Source organism: Pithys albifrons, chromosome 9 (assembly GCF_047495875.1).
Source record: "Pithys albifrons albifrons isolate INPA30051 chromosome 9, PitAlb_v1, whole genome shotgun sequence".
In the NCBI taxonomy this organism is placed as follows: domain Eukaryota; kingdom Metazoa; phylum Chordata; class Aves; order Passeriformes; family Thamnophilidae; genus Pithys; species Pithys albifrons.
The window spans coordinates 17,559,368-17,586,240 of NC_092466.1; the positions used below are offsets into that span (position 1 = coordinate 17,559,368).

Consider the following 26,873-nt stretch of genomic DNA (forward strand, 5'->3'; position numbering starts at 1 on the left):
ATTCTGATCAGGAAAAAGTACTTTCTTTCTCTTCTAATTAAAACTAGCTCTCTGCCTCTGTTTGCCAGAATGCCATTTTACTTATAAAAATACTTCAAATACTTTTATTTTCACAGGAAAGCGTCCATACTGGAAAACAACGACAACAGTAAACATTTAACATTTCTAAGTGGAAGACAAGTTGGCCTAGAAATCTAGAAATAAAACCAAAGGAATAAAATGTATTCTATTTAATGACCAGGTGTCAAACAGATTTCATTTCTTAGCAAATAGGAGACATTTCCAAACTGTTAAGCTACAAAACAAAGCACAGAGACAGCAAATAAGGAACATTTCAAGTCCAATGCATATCAAAGTAAAGATGAGATGAAGAGCACCCTCCCTTGCTGCATTGCAAAACTGACAACAGAACTAAACTCTGACAATACAGATGGTCATTTACCAGCCTGAAAGCTCGCAGACACGATGCACTGAAGGTTCAAAGACAACCTTGACCTAAAAAATTCCTGTCTAGGGAAAATGTAAGGAGCAACAGACCCATCACAAGCAAAAGCCTTCAGAACAGACTCTGCCACTGTCTCGAAGTAGCCTCATACCAGAGGTTCACAGTGGCATTTCTGATCAAAATGAAAAGATGGCATGTCCCAATCACACAATGGAAAGTGGGATCATGGACCACAAGGTCCTCTTTGCCTACAGCATCAGCAACCAAGATGAGAGCAGGTGTGAAAGTGAGCGTGTGAGTACCAGTGAAGACCAAGCCAGAGCAGCCATCAGTGAGGTGAAGGGCAGGGGGGCAAGGAGTGTGAGTGGGTCTGCCCTGGTGAGCTCTGTGTGTGAGAGCCCTGCTGCACCACTAGAGCTGACAGCACGAGGGGTATGCTGTGAGACCAGGGGAGTCTCAGCCAGCTGTGTGTGTGCAGGTGTGCACAGTCATGAGTGTATCTGCGTGAAACAGTCTGAACCAGCACCTGCAATGTGGCTGCAGCCCTGGGGTTTCATGTCTGGGGGCTCCTGACTGTTTTCTTCTGAGTTTCAGCCTCTGACAAGCTGCTCTCCTTATTTTCAGAACCTCAAGAGAGATGCTTCCATGAAACTGGTTCTTATCCAGTATTAGGGAAAACAGTGTGTTTTCTTGAAAGAAAAGGTGCAAAAGATATCTGAGCTGCAATCTCTATGCAGAGATCTTTAGAAAAATTACCTGACTAGATGATTTCAGTTGGAGTGGAATAATTACAGCTGTGAAAAGACAGATGAGCGTGTATGTGCAAGTCTCAATCTGTGCAATACATATGTTTAAAACATCACAGAAAACTGACCTCCAACTTCACTTTGACACCAGAAGGATATAATATCAGAGAATCAAAGAGCCCAGGTTGGAAGGCACCTTGACAGACCACCTGGTTCAGTCAGTCATGGGAAAAGGGGGACGATTATCCAGCACCCTGTGCAATTGCACCTGCAAAACCTTCAGCAATGTGGATTGTAACGTGCCTCTAGGACCATTGTTCCAGTAAATTAATGTTTTCACTGTAAAAAATATCTTTCTTATATCAAGATGAAGCATCATCATACCAAGCATCAACAATGATCATGCAAAAGGTTGGCCAGCTGAGAAGCTTGTTATCTACCCTGCACCTCTCACAGCACCAGCACTGCAAAACAGAAGGAATGAGGGGCTAAAGACACCCAACGGTTTCTGGAAACGCAAAAAAAGAAACAAGACGGAATAATCTGAAAGCACTAACTGAATTCCATTGGTGCAAATGGGATCAGTAGCCTGTTTCAGACTTCCAAGAAAAAACCCTGCTTTGAAATCCTTCTATACCAAACACAGGCATGGATAAATCAGTAATTAAAAAAAGCTCTTTTTTTCCTGTTTTTCTAAGAACTTCAAAGAAAGGACTTTCATATGTTCAGATCATACTTGAGAACAGAAAGCACACATATATTACAAACTGCATAACACAACAGTTATGCTGACATGGCAATTCCAAAAATACAGGTAAATACAAATGGGAATTGAGAGTGACCTTAAAGTTAGGACAGAACACACTTGAATTCTGACAGGGAGAAACTGTTCACACAACACTCACAAAAAAAAGAAAAGAATCTGGTGCAGACCAGTTTCCCACGAAAGACAGCAAACACAGAAACTTGGCACAGTGGCAAAACAAAATCTGTAAGCTCCAGGGAAATCACTTGGAAGACAGAGTGGACACTGAGGGACACGAACAGCTATAGGAAAATAAAACAAAATGTACTCAAAAAAAGGAGGGAAGGCATCTTCAGCATCTTCATTTTTGTAAATTTTAATTACATTTTTGCATTTTACTGTTCCAACTGTCTTTAGATGACTGCCATCTTTTCTGCCTAATAGAGTTAAACCCAGTTCTTGCAAATATTTACCAGTGAATGTAGTTTTCTATACTATAAATAATCTAAAAGAACTATATTGACACTCTTTCCAGAGCTGGGTTACTGTGTGCTAACAACCCCAAGGCACATCTGAGTTTAGCAACACTCTGCAAAATCACAAAATCCATGTATACTCTTTGACTAAGAAGTTAGTCAGCCAAAAACTTGGGGAAAATAAAGGCTGCTCCAGTTAAGAAGAAAACCTGGTGCTGGAATTGAGCCGTTTCTCTTAAGAAATTCTATTTATTTCCAAGGCACATACAAATCCTCTTTCCAGAAAGAGAAAAGAACAACCAGCAAAAGATGCTACTTTAGAATAGACTTTTCCAAAATTGTTTTTGCCAGCATTCAACTACAAAACTCTTTTTAGACTTTTCTTTTTAACAGCAACATTCCAGGGTTTTTTAGGCTTCATCTATTGCTCCTCTCCAAGCAACCTTTCTAGCCGTCTTCCTTTAACCCCTTTGCATTTTCTGCCTTGTTCACACACTTCTTCATAACACACCATCTGACAGAAATGCTCCTATTCCCACAGGAGCATATTTTTGGGGCAGTGACAATGCTTGCATTCCAACTGCTGCTGCTTATTAAGTAACTTGACAAATTCTCACAACTCTCTCTCTCTAGGTAAGGGGTACAACATTCCAGTTTCACAACATATCCACAATCATAAGGCAATTTTTAAAAAGGACACACTTTAAAATTAGTATGATTTATAATAATGAAACATACCTTATTCTCTTTGTATCTGCTGAGATCTGCTATGCAGTATTCTTTGAACAATTTATCATAATACTTCTTCGCAAGACTCTTCTCCCTTTAACAAAAAGTATTACTTATTAAATACAGAACATAATTTCTTTTACATTTATAATGACATTAGCAAGACATGTTGTTTAATCCAGAAAAAAAGTTGCAGAGAAATGCAACAGATACACACTCCTTAAACTAAGGAGTAATTTCCATAAAACTGCAAAAAAATATATAAATCTACAGTACACACTAAACCATGTTTTTTCACACTCCGCTTTCTTCAGAGTTTTCAGAACAGTCATTTGGATCTCAGAGAATCCACAATTACTTATTAGTTCTTTCTGTCATCAACTCACACTGCCAGTCGAGCAATACTGCAATATGAAAGACCTAATGGTCTTTCATTTTCAAATGCATCAAAGATCAAAGAAAGATTACTAAGTATGCACAGTTATTCTTATTTAGTAGGGGACACTACAAATTTAGTACAAGTGATCTAAAAATAACATGTTCCATAATAGTTTCAGGTACCAATTCATGTCTGCTTCATCTTCTTCCCTCCACAGGAATCTATGGTTTTCTCTAATAACATCAAGATCTGTCTTGTCATTTGCTCTATAAAAGAACACACTTTTTTTAGTACAATGTAGCATTAAAATGAAAAGTCCATCAAATAATAATTTGGTAAGTATCAGTAGTTCACAGCTGTGCTCTCCACCCCACCACATAAAGGAATACATTGCTATGAAATAGAAGTCCCAAAAGTGTATTCCCCAGCATACCTGCTCCAAAAACCAAAACTAAAACTCATGGTGGAAAACAGCAACTGAAACTGTGGATGACTTGAGGCTGTCTGAAAATACTTTTTATACTTTATTGAAGACAGTGATTTTAAAAGGCAGTTACAGACAGCTCTAAAGAAGGTTATCATTATTCTGGACAATGGATAGCAATTCTGCACATTTCGAAGGTATTTCAGACTGTTATTTTGAAGGTACTGACAGATATTTCTCAATGTACTCTCAATTAATGCTCACCTGTCATCTTTCCTTTTACATAACAAAACAAGAATCATTCAGCTCATGGTTAAGTTCTTATCTAAAAATACGAAACCAAAATGAAACAATGCAGTTTTCTGGTCTGGATTTACAATTACTGTAGTTACCACTTGTGACCAAAATCATTACTAATTTCATCTACAGCCACATCCATCTCTGCCCCCAAAGCTATAACATATTTAACAGCTTGACATAACAGGGGACCTTTAGGGGCACAAGGGGAAGGTTTGCTAATGCTTCTCACCCAGATCGTTGGAAATCCTCTCTTTTGCCACCATAGTACAAAATGTAGTCATGCACAAACTTTTTATGTCTTTCATACTGAATAAAGCAATTAAGGATTGTTTCAGAACCTATCTTTAGTTTTACCATAGTTTAAAACTAAAAAAAAAACAACAAAACCAAAAAGCTTTTTATATATTTAACAGAAAGACTTTTTTTTCTCATGAACAGTTCAGTAACTTCCAGAAAGAACAGAATTAACTAGCAACTTTTACTTAATAACCTCTCATAGAAGATACTTTCCAAATACAGGAATTCAAGGCAATTTCATGTTAAAAACCTCATTCAGCTGCCAGGCCTTTATGAAACTGTCTTTCTGTATCAAAGATGCTCTGTATGCATATACACAGAAACTTGAATCATTTTTTCAGCTGTAACTTAAACAACAGCCTCCTAGAACTGCAGTTTTGGTTTAAAACAGGTTTGTATTACAAAAATAGTCTGACTACTAAAATGGAATAATTTATTACTTTTCTACCATCACCATACAAATAAAAGTTGTATGCTTTAGTTTGGAGATGAGAATCATGGAAAAATATGTAATGCTTTTTACAGTACTTTGACCTCAGAGACATAATTTGATATACATTTTGTACCATAATTTGAGTAAAATTTGTAATTAGTTACTCAGAAAATGAGCCTCTTCAGGAATAAAAACATTATATAGGACTTCTTAAAAAGATTCTCAATTAACTTGCATCTCAACAGCCAAAAGCAGCTCCTTTGAAGAACAATTCAGTATCTGGTGCTGCACTGTCAATGCTGTGCTAACTGAGAAATGCCGGTATTTTACCATCACGGTTACCCTGTGCCCCATCTTCAATCTTGAAGAAAAATTAAACAGAAGGATACAGCATTCATCGATATCAAGTGAAATCTTCTTTTTCTTGCTTCTTCCCTGTTAATAACAAACATGGTTCAGTGAAAGCTATTTTTGTTCATTAAGAAAAATGTCTCACAAAAGCAATATATAAAAGATACCTATCACATTCCTCAGCTGCGAACTGTCTGTGAACCATCCTGCCTTGTTTTGCTTTTTGGAATGGCTTTATCAGAAGACCATCTTCTTCTATTCTAAAGGTAGGTGGGAAAAAGGAAGAAAAGTTAGTAAAGAACTTTTCATAAGCAGTAAAATTTCCATATGCCAAACTTGCACTAACTTGATTAATAAACACTGTTATATTGCCAGTTCCTACATGAATAAAAACTTCAGAACCAACATCAGCATGGTCTTTACCTTATTTGCAGAACAAAATCAGAAAGGCAATTGCTTACAGTTAGCAGTTAAAGGAAAATGCTTAAAACAGCAATTTGGAATATTTCTTTTTATCAGTATTATCACTATAGAACCACCAGAAGTTTCCTCAGTTTCACTCTACATTCAGAGTCCTCTACAAGTCTCAGCTACAGAGCAAAGTAAGAACAGGAAGGACGGTGCATTCACTGAATGAGACTGACTGCTGGTAACCCCATCCCACCATGCCAGGCCAGTGTCCCAACACCTCACTAAACACCTCTGCCTCTTGTAATCACAAGAATCACAAATTTAAAACTCTGCTGTGAACCATGATGTTAGCAGACATCCAAAAATACTTCAAAATACAAGAATTCAACGAAGTAATAAGAAGTTAAATACAAAGGGATGCATTTTAGCTAGTAGAAGGTATCTTTAGTTAGTTTCATTCATGAATAGAGGTGGAGAAAAGATTTTTTCATAATTATCAGCTGGCAGAAAGAACAGAAGTCAGAAACTTGAAGAAAGCAAGCCAGGAAATTTATATTTCAAGCTATGGAATAAAGAACTCTAGAACCTAAGAGTATCATTTACTCAAAAGGATCTGTAATCACAAAATTCCCATAAGGAGACTCCATAAAACAGCAATTTGGAGCAAATTTAAGACTACTATTTTTCTTAAGGTGAAAATAAATATCATCATAGAGCACGAGAGAGGGAGTGAATTCACATAAGAGCCCTACAGGGAATCAGCACTAGTGTGCCAGAACAAGGGTAATGACTGTATTTTTGAAAGGCTCCTGATGGTTAGTTAATATTCCACCTAGTCAGTGGAATGGTAGAATGTATAATGGCCTTTTAAAGAAAACAAAATCTGAAAAAAGTCATTGTTTTAATTGACAACAGCTATATTTATAAAATAAATGAAATAGCACAATGGCTGCTATTATTCCAATGATTAAAACATGAAATTTTTTTTCCCAGAATGCAATCAGACAGTACAAAACCCATTCTTTCCATTTTTCTACAAAGGAAAGTATGCAAGAGCCTAGGAAATTTTCCAGCAAGTCTTAAATGAAATTCAATAAAAGAGCACAGGAGACAGGAAAAAGTACAAGAAGTGTAAGCATAATGCAGGCCAAATGTTCAGTATGGTGAAGAAAATGTCAAAGGATTACTACAGGACCAAGGTAAAATAAATACATAAACAAAAAACAATCTTCACAATATAATGAAATTAGACTACAAAATTCCAGGTCAGTAATTGTGGGAACCACTGAAAGAACTGGCAAAGGTCATCTCAAGTAAGAGAGGTACAGTTACATTCCAAGGATCGAATACAACACAATTCACCAATTCCCAGGTCTCTTCACAAATTACATAATAAAGTAGCATCAGTTCTTCACTTTGTATCGCTATGTTCTACATCTACAAAGCCTGCGCTACCACTTGGCCTTTTTGCCTGTCTCTTGTAGCAGTTCCATTTGTCCTGATGGATTCCCAGTGAAGTCAGCAGTGCTGCCAAACCCCAGCAAGTGGATACTAATGCTTGGAAAAACGAAACACTCTGCTCTGAGAACTGAGGAGCATATAGACACCAGATGGAGATGGCAGAATGGATCTCAATCAGCTGCCCCTGGGAGACGACAAGCTTTGGCAAGCTTGACATGAGAAGATGCAGAAATCAGAGATTGATTTTTTCTAAAACCATTTCAACACCAGACTTTTCATACAACAGCATAATCTTCTATGCACATCAAGAGGCCATTTGCACAAAACACATAATGCAAGTGTTAATTCTGTAGTACATTACCTTTTAGTCTTTTGCAGAGATTTCTCTCCACTCTCCTCATCACTGAAATCAGAATCATAGCCTCCATGGCCTCGTGCCTGAAAATAACAGACCAGCCAATATAACTGCTAATGTAATATGGACATGGCATAATTACAAATCAGTACTGTCTATCATGCATAAATAAAAGACAGAAAGACAGAGAGTAACCAAACAAGTGCAAATTCTCACATATGTCTAAATGAAGCCAAAGTCAACAGACAATGCAGAGTGTATTCCGAATAACACAGGGCAAAGAAAGACACTGTCAGTCTGTCTGAAGATCCCCTTATAAATAATTTATATGCATATGTCCCCGTATTTAATCTTCACATAGATGTAGAAAAACAAAAGTACGATAAATACCTCTGGTTTTTAATTTCAAACAATGTTCCTTATGTAAGAAAAAGGTGAGTATTTTCCCCAGGAGTTAGCAATTCAGAGGGCTTGAGAACACCATTATAAACAAAGATGGGAACAAAAGTTTCTTAGGCCCTGGTACAGCATTTTAGATCATTAGATCTCACAGTGGTAACAGTAAATCTAATTGAAACAATAACTAAAATATAAAAAACCAATAAGCTTGCAAAACATACTGCCTCATCAGCACAACATTCCTACAAGGAAATTTTTTCTACACACTTTGGGACTACAAGGTCAAATCAATGCCTTCAGCGACCAAGCACTGACTGATGCCCAGCCTATCACCTCCATTTTTCAAGGTATAGTTCCATGTTCAATTCCTTCAGCAGAAGCAACTGCTTAAGTAGATCCCAACTCCTCTCCTTCACTCCAATCTGGCATCTTCCTTTCAGTTGCTCAGTTACAGTTGTGAAACTACACATGAACCAGATCAAAAAACTCATCCAAGTTAAAAAGGAACCTCTGCAAAAAAGATTATTTTAACCCAGGTAAGTTTCCTGACAGTTCATCCATGTCCCCACAACCAGCTACACCTCCAGGGGTAGCACAGGGAGAGAGCAGCCAGAGCTCAGAACTCCATAAACCAGCACTGACACCAAAAAAGCTTTTACACAACTGAGGTAAAATCAAGAGGGATGGTTATTATATATCTGCACACAGAAAGGTTCAACACACACTATCTAAGTATCTTGGTAATTCAGACTGTGCATGAGAAAAGAAACATGTTTGATTCAGCTGATTCTTATATTATCTACATATTCCTTCTCAGATAAGCTGAGAAAAACAAAATCTGCAAAAAGGACACATATCTTCAGGATAATTTTGGTGAAGTGCTGTCTCCTGATGCAAGGGCCTCCCAAAAATGCCATGCTGAAGAGTCAGCTGTATCCTTTACTGACACCAACAACTGTTCTGTATCATGCAGAGTATGTAAAACACTATCTTCTCAAACTGACAGTCAAGGAGTGTTTTTAAGATTTTTGGGTTTTTTTATTATTGCTAATAATAAACTAATACTGTAATGGTCCTCCCACTCTTGAACTCTTCTGAAGAGCACATGGCTTGCATACACACACATATATATTTGAACAAAAGCAAACCAGAACTTTCTGATTTGTCTTTATGTTTTCTGTTTCCCAAGACACATAAAAATTATCAGCTACCAAATAAACAAATAAACACCAGTGCAGCAGATGTCTGGTTAAGTGGTTCTCATACACTGGCAAAACAGCAGCAATGGTGCTAAGCCCCACAGTTGAGATGCTGCTACGAGCCAGCCTGTCACTGCTCTGATTAATGAAGCTTATGTGACCTTTAGAAAAGGCTGAGTACTCTATGAGTGTGCAGCAAATATGTTTACACTTGGCCTCTAAATTTAAAAAATATGGTAATCTGGGAATGTTTTAAATGGCAAACATAATGCTTCCCAGATAAACACTAAGAGCTTCCTTCACACTCAAAAGGGGAGAAAGTTCCAGCCAACCCAATGAGCATGAAAGTCAACATGAGACAGATGAAGCACAGAAACAGGCAAGAGGAAAGCTCATATGAAAGAAGATTTTGACAAAGCGGTTGCCCTCGGCTGATGGGCCCCAGGAAAGAAGCAGACATCCTCAGTAATCAGCCCTCAACTGATTCCAGGAATTATTCAAATAAAAAGAAAAAAAGATCCAAGAAAAGCTGCTCCAACAGAGTCATACTATAGGACTCTCAGAGGTTGATGATTGCCTTTTGAAAAACTATGAACATAAGGTTAGGTATGGCTAAGGCAGGCATAGGCTGCTCTTCCAACAGGAAAACTCTGCACAACTTCAGACATTCCTCTGAATCACTACAATAGCTCAAAGATAAATTCAGAGTGAAAAAGAATACAACCCATGACTGACATCCTGACGCTTTGACATCACTCCCCCTTTGAAGGCAACAGCAGGATGGGCAGGTCCCTCACTGAAGCTGGTTTGGCATCAGCAGCTCCAGCAGTGCTGGATGGTACTCCCGGAGACTGGGACTGAACAATTACTGACCTGATGCCTTAGGATGATACCAAGATGACCTGACTGTCAGGTAAAACACACCTAGTTCATTTCATTAACTCCATCAAAGAATCTTATTCATAAACGAATCTTTCCACTTTGGAAGAACAATGTAAACAGACACCTGCTTCATACTGCAAAATTTCATGACAGATTTCTCCCCTTCCTGACAAAAAAAAAAAAAAAGCCAGAGCAATTGCAGATAAAGAAAATATATTTAATATTTAACTGTAGTAAAATACGGGCAGACACCAAAGCTCTGTGCCCAAGCTAGTAGATGCAGATAGGGGCATGCAAAATTGTCAACAATATTTAAAATAACTACTTTCATTATTTAATAAACTCTTCAATATAAACTTTGCTTTGATGGAAGTTGTCAGAGACTCAGAATGCTTTTGGTAAATTATTAATGTAAATACCAAGTGTTCTATCAAAGCACAAACCTGAAAGCTACGTAATTTAAGTGGTACAGGGTATTTTGTATGTTGCACCAACTCCAAACTTTTTATTCCCAAAACCCAAAATAAACTGAAACCACAAAATTAAAACAAATACTGACATGTTTTGGGGTACATTTAGCTCACATGTAAGTAATTCCAACATCTTGAATTAATTAATAGTGAAACAATTTGAGACAGGATAGTCATTTAATTTAGGGGCCCTAAACCCCATTAATTTAAACACAGTAAATGTATGAATGCTGTACACAGCTGATGGCAGACACATACCAGCTCCTGATGTCAATACAGGACATTACTGACTCCCCAGCACTGCATTTACTGCAGGATTAGCACCCAGAGAAGGCACCTCCTTTAAGCCTCTCCAGTGGGGTAAATGCACACTGGTGAAAGCGACAGATCACAATTCATCCTTACTCCTGACCACAACATACAGCCGAACATAAGCAGGCAGTTAAAAACTAAAAAAAAGTCACAAGAATCCTAGACAAAAATTCCCAGCTCCTGGTTCCTGACCTCGGCCGTAACCTTTCTACTCCCCTCTCAAGTGCCACTCATCCTTCCCTTTCTCTGCCCAGCACACAGGTCGGTGCTCTTGTCTGTTCACAGCCCAGATGTGACCCAGAACAGGCCCGAATGCTCCTTTTGGTGCACACAAACTACTCTGGGAGGGTCTGAAGGGAGAGTGAGATCTCTACGGGGGCTTGAGGAGCCATCCTTTCTGGACAAAGGGTGTGGAAGGTCAGAATGCTTCACTGCAACATTCTCTTTCCACCTTGACGTAGTCTATGAAGCTTTGTAGCCCACACTTCGGGGAAAAAAACAGAGCAAGTACAGTTGGTTTCAAACCTACTCCTCCTATTTGCATATAGTGTACAGTGAACGGCCCTGACAAAGAGAAAAGGCACCCATAAGATACTGCCCTTTCGTTAACGCTATGAAAGAAGAAGGAGTCAAGGGGAGCTGTCAGCAGACCACGACAGCGAGGACTAGTTTTGTGGAGCTCCACGGAGGCAAATCACATCGAACACGGGTCCGTGCGGGTCCCACGCGGCCCCGCAGCCGTTCCACGCCCCGCACACGCCCAACCTGTCCCGGTCCCCCACCCGCCTCTGCCGCCGGAGCGGGGCACGGGCACGGTCCCGGTCCCGGCCCCGGCCCCGGCGCCATGGAGGCCGCGGCCTTCGCCGGGCCTAGCCGCGCCCGTCCTCGCCGTCCCTCCGTCCCGGCCCCACTCACGGCCGCGGAGAGGCGCAGCTGGTTGTGCTCCATGGCGGCCCAGGGCCGCCTCCGCCGCCCGGCGCTGCTCCCGACCCCGGCGCTGCTCTGTCGGCCGCTCCCGGAAAGCGGGGCAGAGGCGGAGCGGGGCCGCGCCGGGGGCTCCGTCCCTCCCTCCCTGCGCCGCGGGCGGGCTGCGGGGCGCGGGGGAGGGCGAGGGCGAGGGCGAGCCGGCATGGGAGGGGAGGGGAAAGCCGCGCATCATGTTGAGAGGCGAGGGGACTCTCCTGCCCGGGAACCCGGTGCGCGGCCCCGGCTGCCGCGGTCTCCGCCTCTGGAAGGTAGGACTCGGCCGCAGGGGCTCACGGAGGCCTCAGCGCGCCCCTCTCCCCTCCCTGCCCCGGGTTCTCCCCGCACCACCCCCGGTGCTGTCGGGCACGGCAGTCCCCAGTACGGGAGGCACCGGCTCAGACCCGACTGCGGGCACCGGGGCCCGGCGGAGAGGGACCCTCGGGAGGGGCCGGGGAAGGTCGCCCTGGAGGAGACCCCCTGGGGAGGAAGGGCCCCTCGGGGCGGGCCGGGAGGGGAGCCGGAGCCGGAGCCGGGCACGGCGAGCTCTGACACCGGCGTTGCCCCCGCTGGCGGCTTCGCTGCCCCTCGATCGCATCGCGCAGTGCCAAGGACAAAATGTGACTCACAACGTTTGTGGCCCAGTTTCTGTATGAGGACCAACGGCAACTGGGCAATAGAGTTTGGGAGCCTATGGGTTGCATCAGAGAAAGAAGCTGTATAAACGGTTTTCTGATGAGGTAGCTGGGAAATATCAATCTTCAGCATTAAGTCATTAGATACAGCAAGTAGCTGTTTCCCATCAAACACAATACCTGAACCAGCATTTTGACTGCTGAGCTCAGATATGCTTCAATCCATCACAGATACTTTCTTTTGGACCGCATCAGTTTCCAGTTGTGTTACTGATTCCAGGATTCTCAAACCACAGATACCCTTAATACAGGGAAATATTAAAAATTAAAATACTACTGCTGTTCTTATAAAACACAGGGTGAAAAACTACAAGTTTTAGGTAGTTGGTATAAGGCAATCACACACCATAGTTGACAGTGCACCTCCTTACTCTGGCTACCAAATCTCCTTTATAAAAACAAAAGTATTTTTAGTCCTGATGCAGTGTTTTGTTACTCATGTTATTACTGCAAAGGGATGTAAAGGTGATGCTAAAGTGTCCCATGGAAAGGAACAGGGTGGCACTATGCTTATTTGAGTGTATGCCGTATTCTGCTGGAGTCCTACCGAGTGCGGCCGGTTTCCTCTAAAGGGCAGAGACTCTGTTGCAAAAATGGAATTATCCTAATTAATAATTTAAATATCTCAAACTAAATAATGTATACTCTCAAAGCTGTAATTGTAGGCATCTTTTTGTTGTTCCTCTCATATGGAAATGACAGACTGCTTTAGTGTGAATGAATCCTGACATGATTCTGGAAACTGGGCCAACATATCATTGATTATGCACTTTGAAGAAGAGTGGAAAAGGTAGAGGAAAGATTTACAATTCTTGAATCTCTTGGCATTGCATTGTAGGCACAAAAGCCTGCATGCAGAAAAAATAAAGTTTCTGGGACAGGAACATTCTGCAGTGAGTCCAACTATAGCAACTGCTGTAGATGCTGAAGTTATTTCATAAACAGCTTTTCTGAGAATAGTGGCCAGATAATTTCATCCTGCTATGCTATGCTTTTCTGATGTCCGACTGTGTTGCTTTCAGATCACCTGATTGCTTTTTATATATGTAGGCTACAGTAAGTTACAGCTGGGGAACTGGATCAGAAATGGCCTCCTAAATAAACTTGAAGTTGAAACTCGACCTGTCCTTAGCCGTTGGTATCTGCATTATCGTTTGCTTCTATGGGAGTATCTCTCTGTTTACATGTAGCAACAGTATGCTTTGATACCAAAAAGGCACTTCTCTGGTAGGAGTACTACAGGACTGAAATATATGGGAAAAAGGAGAGAAGAGAGGGACGTAACTCTTTACAGAGCAGGAGGTGCTACTGTTCTAAGTTGCATTTCAATGGGTGTACAGCCAAACCTTAGGAGCACAGCTTTCCTTTACAGATAAATAAATCCGTGGGTTAGCTGCTGCTGAAGAGATCATTCCTCTTCTTTAACTGGCCCTGGTGCTCATCTGGCCACTTCTGCTGAACTGCAGTACTTAATTTTCAGCCAGCCCAACTCCTGTGACTATCCTGCTGAGGAGTCTGATGACTAGCAATAGTGGGGGAAAAAAATAAAAGGTTAAGGCTGGAGGGATGGGACAGGAGTGAAGGAGGAGGTGAGAAGAACAGTTGCCCTTTCAGCTGAACTCCCATGATTCACAAAGGAAACAACATCACTGTAGTTTTAACTTAAGTCTATCTAGAATGGGCAAAGTATGACACATAGTGTATCCAAAAAAGCATAAGTCAGACATGGTATGTACATCATGGAGGTACAGAATTCAAAGAATTACACCTGACATACTTACTGAGCTGTTCCCAAAAGCTTCCACTATAGGAAAGTTCATAGCATAAAAATCTTTTAACCTCTTAGGTATAAAGAGTTTTTTCCTGCTATCTAAGAAGAATCTTCTTTGTTGCTAATTGAGAATTTCTTAAAGCCCTGCACTAGGTGATACAGAAAACAAGAACTGATCATTATTTGAATGACATCTTTAAATACGGAAAGATATATATGCCCACAGTCTTCCATTTTTGCAGCCTAAGAACGTACTTTAACCTTTCTATATAGGTTACATTTTGGAGAACTCTTACATTTTATTGCTCTTCTTCAGACTCAGATTTTTTTATATTTCTAAGAAACACTAAGCATAGCTGTTTAATCCTTAACAGTATTTAGCCAGGAAAAAACACATCAGCCTTCCTACAGGTTACTACTGCCTTGTAAGATCTTCTGATAAAGTTGTTTGAACTCTACAACCTCTGATTTGTTGAACGGAATCTAATTTGGTTAGCCAGCTAAAAAATTACTCCAATTTTTAATGACACAAATAAGAAGGCTTTGCCAGCAGGCCTGAAGAGGCAGCCACCACTGGTGTGGAGAGCAAGGGCAAGGCAGTCACTGTTAAACTATTCATTTTCAGAGCTCTTTTCAGGGGACATATATGACTACATTTCAGTGAGATTATGAGACAGGAATGTGGAACCATCAAGAAGGCTAGCAAAATTGAGATTTGTCTTGTCTAATCTTTCCTTTTTTCTCCATTAAGTCAGTTTTTTTGTTGACAAATGAGGAAATTGGACTTTCTAAAATTATTTGATACTGGCGCTTTCCCATCTTCTACATGTCTATAAAGTAAGTTGCCAAGTCATTTATTTTCATGCCTTCATAGTATTAACAGTACGTTGGCATCTGTCATGTTCCTGATTTTTATCTCCTCCTATCTGAAGCCCCCTAGTAGTTTGTGGAAAAGCAAGTAAACTAAAAATGGGCATTCACATATGCCTGTGACATGACATTCAGTGAGTTTAGTCCTTCATTCAGCTGTACCCGTCATGGGTGCCCTGTGCCCCCCAGCAAGCCACCAGCAAGGTGTGGACTTCAGTCAGGCCGCTGACTCCCAAGCTTGAGAGACCTCCTGATAGTCAGGGAAAACCAGTGAGACTGTACAGGAGGGGCAATGGCTCATGCTCACCAGTTCCCATCACTGGTACTGGTTGCTCCAAAGTACTCATTAAAGACTAGTCATTCCTGACTAGTCATTCTGTAACCATCCAGAAGTTATATGGAGAGAACAGGCTGTTGCTTTGCAAGTTTATTTTGTCAAATTCAGCAAATTATGTGTCCCACATTTTTTTGTCATACAAATACCAAACATGGAGCTTAAGTAGCCACTAGGTGTCAATATTGCTGTGCTAAAAGGCAAATGCAGTTTTATTTGTTTGGCTGATAATTATTCAAGAAAAGCACTTCTGTATTTAAAGTTATTTCAGTATAGTCAGTTACAAAAAATAACCACAGACAAACTCATGCTGTGTCCATTATTTTGAGATCAGCTGTGCAGTTTTATGCTATTTTGAAGTTGCATTTACAGTTTCAGAGTGTAATCAGTGTCAGAAAAGTGCCTTTGAAAAAACATCTGATTGATCATAAGTTTCATTCCTTGTTCCAAAATCCCAGACCTTTGTATAAGTAACCACATTGTATTGTGTTTTACTTGTTAATAAGATAAAATAGAGACAATAATATATCTAATTCTATTATAAGACTATCGAATTTCCTAAATTCCAGTTATCCATGAACATTTTCCTCCTCAACAGTTTATATGGTGGTAGGATCCCTTCTGCTCTTAACACACTAGAGAATCACAGATACACTGCAGAAGAACTGTAACTGTTTTAACTTCTAACATCTATTTTAGTTTTCTTGACTATGACTACAGAGTTATATAAGAATCTTATAATGTCTTGAAAACCGGATTGTTTAATTCATTCATTCATTCATTTTGTTGCAATTAAAGGAGAGCATCAGTCTTGATCCTAAAACTTCTGTGTACTTCAACCAATATCATTAAAATAAAGTTGTCTTCAAGCCATTGTTAAGATGTGTAGTGTAAATAATACCAGTATGATCCTGTAAAGACTGATTCAGTTATGGAAATAGTAATATTTTGATAAAATATTTGATAGACTTTGATAAAAAAACAATTCTTGGAAGCAACCTCCTAAATTATCTCTAAATTTTGGGATTTTTGCAAAATATATAGAATTTTACTTGATAAATCCCTCAGAGATATATTATGTAGACTTCTGTCTGGCATCTTTAATTGTCACTGCTAGTGCTGCATTTGTTGTGTGGCAGGTAATTTTGGTCTCCAGAGCTTACAGTCTGGCAGTGCTGCTGAGAACAAAGCTCACTAAAAGATTATTATGTAGGCATGCATAAACAAAGGTAGTGACTTCAGCCTGTCAGGAATTTAATTAAAAAGTATTTACCAATATGTACAAAATACTACTTCTTAAGGTTTATCAACGTGCATAGAAATAATCAGAATAAAGAAACTAACTCCTCCCCTATGTTCCAGTTTTCCTTTGAGGAGATGTTAGAAGCCCATTATGCTTAAATTCCCCGAAGTATGAACAGTTTCCTAAGAGAGCTAAGAATGCTTAATCTTACTTTTATGTATAGAACTGCTATGATGGAAACTGACTGATGGCATTCAATTGCATAAATACAAGAGACAGGGAAATATGTTTTTCCAGTTTGGTATCAGAGTTATTATATAAGATGAAAAATGATAGAAAATAGTAAGCAAGAGAAGGAAATATGGGAATGTGAAAATTAAAAAAACCCAAACAACTGACAAACAAGCAACACGCTTGTTTTCTTTAAATTATGTTGTTTCCGACTGGATTTTTTGGTGGGGAAAAAAAGAATATGTGAGCAAAATGACAGTCCATTGTGCTTTTAAACCATAGTGGAAAAGATACACATTCTCTTGTTTCCTGGCACTCATTTTGGTGCATAGTGTCTATCATGTATGTATATTCCTTATATTCACTTATGAGAATCGAGGGAGGGTACAAATCATTGACGGTGAATGTTTGGAATCTAAAGTCTTCTATACAAAAAGGTGACCAACAAGTCATTATCTTCTGAGTCATGGAAGCAGTTCTGGCATTTAGCATGACCTGGAAGACAAAGATGCCTCAAAGTCTGAGTCTAAGACACAGTGTAATTGAGAAACAAGGTCTCATTCCTACATGTGTGTTCCAGAAAATGCTCAGTTTCTTAGAGATGTATTTACTCTTAACTTAGAAGTTGAGATCTTAATTGAGGAATCAAGAAGGCCAGTCCTACAAACTGTACTATTCATCTGGTCAGATGTGTTCATCGTGGTGTTTACCACTGGTTGGCCTAAAGCTAGGAAAATATTTGTGGTATACAGTGGTGTAGTTGGGGATTGTTTGGAATCTTACAGTCAGACTTTAGCAAATAAGGTAGAAGAGCATAATATGATGTAATGACAACAGAATCAACCCTCACTTCATCTTACTGTTTCAATGGGATTACTTACCTGGTAAAGTAGCACAGTAGCTGGATGTAGAGGCTGATAGTATCAATGTTGAGATGATCAGTAGCTGATCCTTCAGTGAAAACCAAAGGATACAGGGATACAAAAAGGCTGCTTTAAGCAGTGAAGTAGGATGAATCTGTTAAAAATTCCTATTTCACAGTTTTTAATGAACATGTTTAGAGAGTGCTGCTGTGAGACCTCATTTAAGTAATAATGCCATTAGCCATTCCGCTAGAACTGATCTTCTGTTAGTAAAACTATATTGCTGATTGCCAGATTTGGAAATAATAGGGATTATATTTCAAATTAAATACAATTTTGTGTTATTTAATCACCAATGTCATTCAGACATAAAGTACTGAAATATTATCAACCTTTGTGTTGATAGTATTGGCAGGATACTATTCATTCCATGGCACCTAAGTGGAATGGGAAAGATAACTATCCTAAATGGGAATAATTAGTCTAACTTAGTTACAAATACCAAGTTTAGTTATATCGCCAGCAACACTGAGCTGTGCAATACCCACAAATCTAGAAGTGAAAATGGCAGGCTCAAAAAACCACTGAAGAAAGTATCTGTAGCAAGTCAAAAGAAATATTCCATCTTGTACCCTGGAGAGATCCTGCTACTTGCTGGAGCCACATACAATTTGCAAGTCAAAACATTAACAGTTACATATTGATTGCCTTGCTTGAATAGAAATGAAACATAACCACAGGAAGATAAGGGTCAGGATGTGAAGCGAGATTTGAGTGAAAAACATTTCCTTTAGCATTTCATTAAATGAAGTTTGCATTACACTGGCCTCAAATACACAGTTCTCAAAAGATGAATTGTGTTTAATTTAGAGTTCTATTAGGATCTGTTTTAATATATTTTAACAATCTTGTTATAGTAAATCTGTACCACTCTTTCCCTGTACAAATTTTATTTGAACCTCAGCCTTAACAGAATCAGTACTTGGCAGGTTTCTATAATATGAGTCTGTCAACAAAAGGAAAATACTGCTGTGACTATCTCATTTATCTTAGATATGGTCATAATCCAACCACAATTTTTAAGAACTAGAAAAATTGGTCTTTTGAGAGGAAGCATTGAATTCATTTTCTAATACAGAACTGCTGGGGCATAATCTTTATCATACAATTTTCTGTTGAATTTCAACTTTTCGTTGTCATTTTCTAAAAATCACTGAATTTTAAAAAAATTAATGTAGCTAAGTAAGTTTAGGATACTTTGTATACAGACATCAACCTGTTTTATTGCATGTTTGGGAGCTAATCTATACTGTAGAATAAAACTCTGCGGGAGTTTATTTAATAACCAGTACTTTGCCATTCATTATTTCTTGAAACTCACCCTTTGACTCACATTGCCTTCACATTCAAGATCATATTGTCACACCTTGAAAGGATTTTACTACATTATGAAAGAAAAATAATTTTTATTCAGACACTTCCTTATCTCTGTGAATCCAATCTACAGTATCCTGAAAGGATGCAATCAGTGACATTCTCCTAATTTAAAAAAATTACTTCTAAAAGCTTGAAAACATTTTACGATGCTTTCAGTTGCAAAATATAGAGATAAATATGTTCTGAAATAGAGTCCTCAAAACTTCTACATGTCCAAGCTTGATAAAATAAAATCTTTCCTATGATCCCAAACTTTTTCCTAGAAAAATTTTGAAAATGAAGTTTTCATAGCTAAATTACACTTAACTATAGCACACTTTATGGTTTTATGCAGTAAATGAGTTTGAAAGTTATGTACAAGCAGTTTTTCACTTGCACGATCCATTAAATTGTAGACAGGAAGGTAACTTCCAAAATTAACATGAGCTTTGTCAGCGTTGTCAGAGAACACACTGCCAGAAGTTCAAAACAACAGTAGTTATTGTAGTACAGTTCTTAAAGCCATTTCTTTTCTTTCTTGGAAGTAGCAAAATAGATGATGAATTGTGATCCTTTCACTCTGTAGTAAGACTAGTGAAGCATTTTGATATTTTCTTATTTGAAGACATCAAGGCCTGCAGAAAAAATATGCCCATTCAATAGAATATTAAATTGTCTTCCCAGTTAAAACAGAGGCTAATGTGTCATCAATATATGAAGATACTATTTACTGCCATCTAACATTACAGTATGAAAAACAAAGCCTCAAACTTGCAATGACATCCATGATTTGTATTGATTTGCAGTTAAGTGCAGTCTTAAATGCAACACAGATACCCAACCTCAGAGCCCAAGAGCCTTTACGAAAGGGCATCACAGTGCTGGTCACAGCTGCCTGTCAGCTGCATCCACACGGATCCTCCCTGTCCTCTGCAAAGAGGGATTTAGCTGCCTTTGGAACATCACTCATTCAGAATCTATAGCAACCCTCCTCTAATATGCGAAGCTATTTTTAGCATCAGGGCAGCCTTGAAAACAGCAGGTAAAGCATGAAAAGAATGAATAAGTGGTTGTGGTGCTTGCCTGTGAATAGAAGCTATATATAGCTCTTGAGAGAGAGCTTAACATATATAATGTGTATATGAAGGGACATCTGCCTCCCTGGGGAGGGGCAGGGGCATCAGATACACAGAGTAAAGCATTATTACCACTTCTGACCTGATCAGTTATCTAAAAAGTTACGATTTCCAATTGTTCTGTTTAGGAAAATAAGTTGTTAATGGAATCGGGTGTCTTTGATTCAGTCTTTTTCTGCAAAGAATGTATAGCCTTCATTTCCCTGAATGAAGAGCAAGTTGAACAGTAGGAGACTATTTGCAGCTCCAAGATCTTTTCAGCCAATACTTGCTCCAAGAAGTTCTCTAGAGACATTTCTCAGGTCCCCTTTTCCATGTCTGGGAGCCAACATCGCTGATGTCTCAACTGTTCTCTTGAGTTCCCACTCCTGTTTTTTTTCCCTTTTTTTCTCTTATATATTTATCCATTTGCTTCTAAAAAAATTTTAGGAAAAAAATCCACGTGTGCCTTTGTTTAATTAGTAGTGCATGCCATTTATTTAGCTGGGGAGCTATTCTGCTTCATGGAGGAACTTATTACTTCTTACTAATGCATTTTATTGAGACTGGGAATTGGGCCCTCTAGTTTTAATGACTCTTTGCCTAAATCACAAGGGCAGCAACAGTGGAAACTTACAAGTGATTCGTGTCTAAAAGAAAGTCAGCTATATGGTATTTGGATTGTTGTCTTAGAAAAGTGATAATTAGGAAGTATTTTGAACTCAAAATGTGGATGTTACCATACTCAAAATAGGGAAAATCCTTTAGCTTCTGAGCAGTCATAACTAAAACATGCATTTCTCTATTGCTATGAAAAGAATATTTAAAACTACAGACGGTTCTTAGATAAAGATGTTGTGTTGGTTTTGTTCTCCCGCTGCAGAGGGAGAGGGCCAACAGCCAAAGGAGCATCTTTTCTGAAAGCTGTACTGAGCAAATAGCATGTTGGCATATGAGTAAACAGCTGTAATGGACTTCGTCAGCCCTCCAGAGTCTCCTGTAGAGGGGGATGTGGTTCATAAGGAAAAGGGATGTTCAGCTTGGTGCACTATCTTATTTGTGCAGGGCTTGTGCTGTGGCAGTGCACCTGCCATGGTGTAGGGTGGGGCGTCAGGCAGATCTGGTATTTGCTTGAGGTAAAAAGGATTACCTCTTACTGAAATAAGGTATTTTTCCAAATTTCTTGCGTTGTTAAGAACAATAAAACGTAAGTAAAATACACTTGTGGAGCTGTCACCAATGACCCCAGAAAATGTTTCAGTGCTGATCTGAATCCCTGCTTTGTAAAGCATTTTGATTAGCAATGATTAAACAATATGTGTTTCATGAGGCACGTCCTTCTTATTGTGCAATTCATTATGTCAGTGGCACTCCAGCAAGGCTTTTGCTTGAACTGTTTCAGTGACTTCAGTGGCACGAAGATTCTTTCACTGTGAATTATTCAGAATATACAAACCTTTTGTTTTGAACAAGTAAAGACTCTCTCCTCAAAAGCCTGTTGTCTCTACCATGTTACAAATAAATTTCCTATGTACATTTAAATAAATAATTTTTTTTGCTTTTTTCTGTCTGCAAAATGACATGGAAAATTAAAGACAAGTTTATAAATATTAGAACAATTCTTCAGGGAGCCAATGCCATGAAAAAAGTACAGAAGGTCTTGTAAGATAGCACAGGTCAAGGAAAGGATTTTATAACATGCCGTCTGTTTTTAATTAGCATCTTGGCAAACTGGAAGAGCTCAAAACATTTTTCCATGAAGAAATGTATTATAGACTTTTGTAGCTGCCAATTAAGTGGCATTTGCTACAGTGGCAGTAGTATGTTGTTTTGGGTCTGTAGAAAGCACTTGCTCATGCTAAAAAATCTGGGACATTTTGTTTTGGATACAGAGTTCTTACTGGACTGGATTTTCTATCCCCCTTATTTTTATTGTAGGTATGAAGGATACCCTCTATGAATAACTAATAAATTAAGAAATAGTGCAAGGAGCTGGGGGTGGAGATCATAATTATCAAGTGTCAGGTTGTATACACCTGTTGAAAGTCTGTCCTCCAGTTAGATAATAACTTTTAAACTGTGCTAGCTAAATATTAGGGCATTTTATGAGGTTCTTTTTTTGTCCTATTTGGTACTGATTGAGGTAGTTTGTCACCAGTTCTGTTTTATGGTTCATTTAAATGTTTATAAGCATTTGTAACATGAAACTGCCCCTCCAGAGTATGGCTCCCTATACATTTTCTCTAACTGTGAAACCAGTGCTCTCTGCCTACTCCTGCCTTCAGCTGCTTGTTCTGGCTCTAGCAATTTTTTGTTTGTTGATTTTTTGGGGTGTGGGGGCTTTTTTAAGGATTCAGGCTTGTTAAGGATATTGTTTTCTTGTTCTTTTACCAAATCATTTATTTAATCCAGTTTAAAGACTAGCATTGGAGCCAGAAACATCAGCAGTGAGCTGTGGGAGACAGCAGAATTGAGAGTACTTGGAAGAGTGGGCAAGAGAGAAACCATCCCATTAAGGAAAGCATTGCACAGAAGTACATTCTTGAAATCACCATGCCAGTTTTTCAAAAGTCATGAGACCACTTCCAATTATAAATTAAGCATAGATTCTCTCAGTAGTATCGTGCTTTTAATATCTGATCAAGCTATGTAGGGGGGAAAAAAAGGCAAAAAAGTAACTTACGTATTTGAACATGACCTTTCCTTGCTGAAAGGTTCATGTAAAGAGCACTTAATCTTACAATAGGATGTATGCTAGGTGATGAGTGTGATGCCAGTTCCACTGAAGTGGATGGGCATGTTGTCTGTCTCAAAAGTGTCCCGATTTCCAACATGTGAGAAGCTGATCTTCCCTGACTGTAAACTATAGACAAATTTTCTTGAGTTTTCTTGAAAGATTGAAAAAATGCGGATTTCTGCAACAAGTGGAAACCTGGTGCTCTTTTATATTGCTTCCTTTCTTATACTTCCCGCTATGTTAGGTGTGGTCTCAGTTCCTGCTGTGAACCACGAAGTAGCCCAGCTTCAAATATCTTTGAATTGAGCTTTGGTTTGCTCTTGAGCTTGAATGTTTGCTCTTTCATTTCCCCCCTTCCCCAGCCCCCCCCAACTCTAAATATCCATTGTTAGGGTTTTCAAGGCAAAACAGAGACAATAGAAGCAAAGCAAGAACTGTTCATTTAGGTCTGGAGAAAAGTGTCTGGTAGTCAGGAGAGCAGTTAACTTCGCCCCACTGGATTGTGTGCTGCAAAGCACACTGCTTTGTCACAGAGCTTAGGACCCTTTCCAAAACCTGAGAAAACAACTGGTCCCAGTCTGCTGGAAAAGAGAATGCAGTATCTGGGGAAGAACTGAGGAATCCTAGCTCTAGGATTTAGATAAGCATCTAATTTTATTTCAAAGAATAAGAATAGACAGCCCCAGAAGAAACTGGGAGTCAATACATTACCAGATGAATAGGATTTGTTCTCATAGTGAAGGGCCAGTCCAGCAGAGGTTACATCCATGTCTGCCCTAAGGACGGTTAATGGGATTTTGTTTGACTGTTTGTTCAGTTCTTTTTCTTTACTTACATAAGGTAAAGCTACCAAATGGTGGCACTAATTTGCCTGCATTGTAAGAACAGGTATCCCGCAGAACGTGTAAACACACTTAACATTAGCAGTATTGTCAATATCAGCTGTTCCAAGATGATGGATCAGGTCTTTAAAATTTTGTGATACTGGTTTAAAAGCCATGTGATATCAAAACATAGTACATTTTGGATACTTTCTATGTAGCTTCTTAGCCTTTATTCCTCTTGGTTAACCAGGAGGTTTGATGAGTTGTCCTCCCAAGGTCCTCCCAACCTGAGATGGCCTTTCAAAAATAGCAAGGGGGTAGAAATCTCATATCTTCAAAGTATCTTCTGAGGCAGTTTCTAATACTTTCTACTATTTAAAAGCCTGCAATTGAAAATGAAGCGTCAAGTATCATAAAAATGCTGAAGGTCCTTGGTTGCAACAAAATAAAACCTAAATGTAGATTAATTTTACTGGCTTCTCTTTGAATGGAATACATTGTGCATTTGTTTTTCCTAAAGAGAGATCATTCAGATACCAGTAAATCTCTTCTGACGTATTTTTTGTCATTGGTCAAATTATGGTGTACCTAAGCCAGCAAGCAGTTCAGAGACACCTGCACACTCACCAAGATGTGCTCAGTGCAAGTTGTTCTACATCACTATGCAGTTTTGGCCATGAGAACTAAGACAAGATTCGCATCAGAGGTGATCCCTTCAAACTCCATGGTGAGCTCTGAACTCGCTACTTGATGCATGGGAAGGGAGACCACCCTCCAAGTTTTTCTCTCCTCGAAAGCTGGCAGCAATTAAGTAGCCATTTTCTGGGCTTTCTAACACAAGGGACTGGCCTGGTTGGTCGGCTTTTAATGAACTGTGGTGCTGTAATAAAGGAAGCCCATAATATGAAGCTGTATTGACAGGATAGGGCAAAGTAAGCAGAACTTTCCAAATAAAAAGTTTTGGGCAGCCCTGTGATCATTCCCATAGCTCATCTGTGCTATAAGCTGCTGTAAAGGGATCTTGAGTTTTATTATACTTAATCTGCAGAAGGCCTCTTCCTGGCAGTAGTTCTTGGTGCCAGATCCACCAGGAAGCATAGTCTTTTCAGAACTGTTTAGAATTCACAAGACTTAGTTTTGTTTATTGGAAGTACAGCCTCATTCTCAGCTGCTTTAAGTTTACCATTTGCTGAACAATTTGTTAAAAAGGTGGCACTGAGAGAGCGAAAACTGAGACTCATGAGATGTTTGTAGGAGTCTTTGATCTCAAAATCCTTCTGCTCCAAACAGTGGTAACATAGCAATGACAACGTTTTGTTCTTCAGTAAATCCATGAACACAGTGTGTGATTCGGACTATTGCCCATCTGTGTGGTGTAATATGGGCTGAACACCAAGCACAGTTCACTAAGTCTCATCATCATCATCAGTGAATTTTGTATTAGGCTACATTTGTGCAGGCAGCTCATCCTGAGCAGAAAAAAGGCAACAGTTTTCTTATAAAAGCAGTATGAAATTAAGGACAATTGTAACAGTATATGTATCTGCAAAGGGACAGGTACAGAGCATGAAACCGCAGGAAGCTTATTCAAATTTTGTCATATATTGGTAATGAAAACATATTGGTCTGATGCAAATATGCAACTATAGTCATTTAGCAGAGTTAACCGCTCAAAAATATTAAATATTTTTAAAAATAATTTTTCATTCTATGTTTGGTTTGCTTTCCTCAAATATTTTAGCAAACAGGTTTCCTTGTAGAAGTACTCACATTTTAACCAGATATTGGAGAATACTTGCTAAAAATGTGTACTTAGCAAGTATTAATAGTAATAAGTGCATATTTCTGCTCTAGAAACCAAGTCATAGAAGTTGTGGTAAGTCTGGCTGAAGACAAAAGCAGTGGTGGGTGGTGAATACCTCTAGTGACAGCAGGCAAAAGCAGCTTTAATTTTAACTGCCCCATACCTGCACCAAGTTTGTTACTGGATGGCTGGTTATGATCAGAATTTTTTGTTTAGCAAACCGTTTGGATACATGGGAAGAAACAAGCTACTGGTGACCACGTAGGGCTGGGTGGGAAGCGATCGGTCAGCAGGGCGCGGCTGGCTCTGCTCACCCCGCGGAGGGGAAGGGACACGAGCAGGAGCCCCCCGTGCAGGAGCCCCCCGTGGGCACAGCGAGGGCTGCCCCGAGGGGCGGCGGGGCCGGGCCGGGGAAGCGGGGGGGGCTGCGTGCGGACTGTGCGGCTGGAACGGCCAGTGATGGGAAGCAGACCGAGGAACGCATCCACAACTCCCTCATCCCCCCTGCTGGAACCGTGCTGAAAGAGAAATAAATGGATTTTGAATCCCATTGTGCCTACTCAGTGCCTGAAACACCCGGCAGAACAGGCAGGGGCCGAGGCAGGCGCTGGTCCGTGGGCACAGCGGGCACTGCCCGCCCCGCCGCCCAGCGCGCAGACAGCGCGGGGTGAGCCAAGTGTCGCGGGGTGCGGGAGCTGCGCGCTGGGAACGCACCGACCGGTTTGGGTTAAACTACCACGGCAAGAAACGAGATGCTGACCGTGGCAGAAAAGGGCCCTGGAAAATGTAATTGTGCCTCTCTTTTGATAGAGCTGTTATTCATAATATTTGCAATTTTGGAAAAAGCGGTTGTTTTGGCATGTGGTTTGGAATAGAAAACTAACTTCCAGGCGTTTCTCGGCATGGACAAAACTGGAGTCAGGTTACTGCTCTGCTGCAGAATGTGCTTTTGTTACCCCAAAAATGCCACGCTGCAAAGTTTTCAGAAGGTTCACAGTGTGGTCTGGGTATTAACTAAAGAGAAATGCCTAGGTAATTAATGGTGGATTTCAGTGAATGAGCCAAAGGAAATGTAACACAGGGTTTCACCATCAATGGCAAAATATCGCCATGGCAATGGGTAACTTTGCCAGGAATAAACAAACACACAACAACAGGCCTCTTCTCTTTCAGAAAGAAAGTTAGAGAATTTT

The 26,873-nt window shown here is 39.8% G+C and overlaps 2 protein-coding genes across 3 annotated transcripts in view; one reads left to right on the top strand and one right to left on the bottom strand.

Annotated features, from left to right (window-relative positions):
* Nucleotides 1-12,011, bottom strand: part of LOC139675436 (protein FRA10AC1 homolog) — a 24,822-nt gene extending 12,811 nt beyond the window's left edge. Inside the window, exons 1-7 of one of the 2 annotated variants that reach the window (XM_071563038.1) lie at nucleotides 11,730-12,011; nucleotides 7,559-7,635; nucleotides 5,493-5,585; nucleotides 5,364-5,409; nucleotides 4,474-4,550; nucleotides 3,703-3,786; nucleotides 3,151-3,235 (exon numbers count right to left, since the gene is read on the bottom strand). In XM_071563038.1, coding sequence (XP_071419139.1) covers nucleotides 3,151-3,235; nucleotides 3,703-3,786; nucleotides 4,474-4,550; nucleotides 5,364-5,409; nucleotides 5,493-5,585; nucleotides 7,559-7,635; nucleotides 11,730-11,945 — 678 coding nt within the window. In that variant the 5' untranslated portion in view covers nucleotides 11,946-12,011. The remainder of the gene's footprint in view (nucleotides 1-3,150; nucleotides 3,236-3,702; nucleotides 3,787-4,473; nucleotides 4,551-5,363; nucleotides 5,410-5,492; nucleotides 5,586-7,558; nucleotides 7,636-11,729) is intronic. The other variant, XM_071563039.1, reaches the window with a different exon arrangement.
* The window catches only part of LGI1 (leucine rich glioma inactivated 1), a 29,228-nt gene continuing 14,256 nt past the window's right edge, over nucleotides 11,902-26,873 (top strand). Inside the window, exon 1 of the mRNA XM_071563036.1 lies at nucleotides 11,902-12,049. The gene's annotated coding sequence lies outside the window, so the exon portion shown is untranslated. The remainder of the gene's footprint in view (nucleotides 12,050-26,873) is intronic.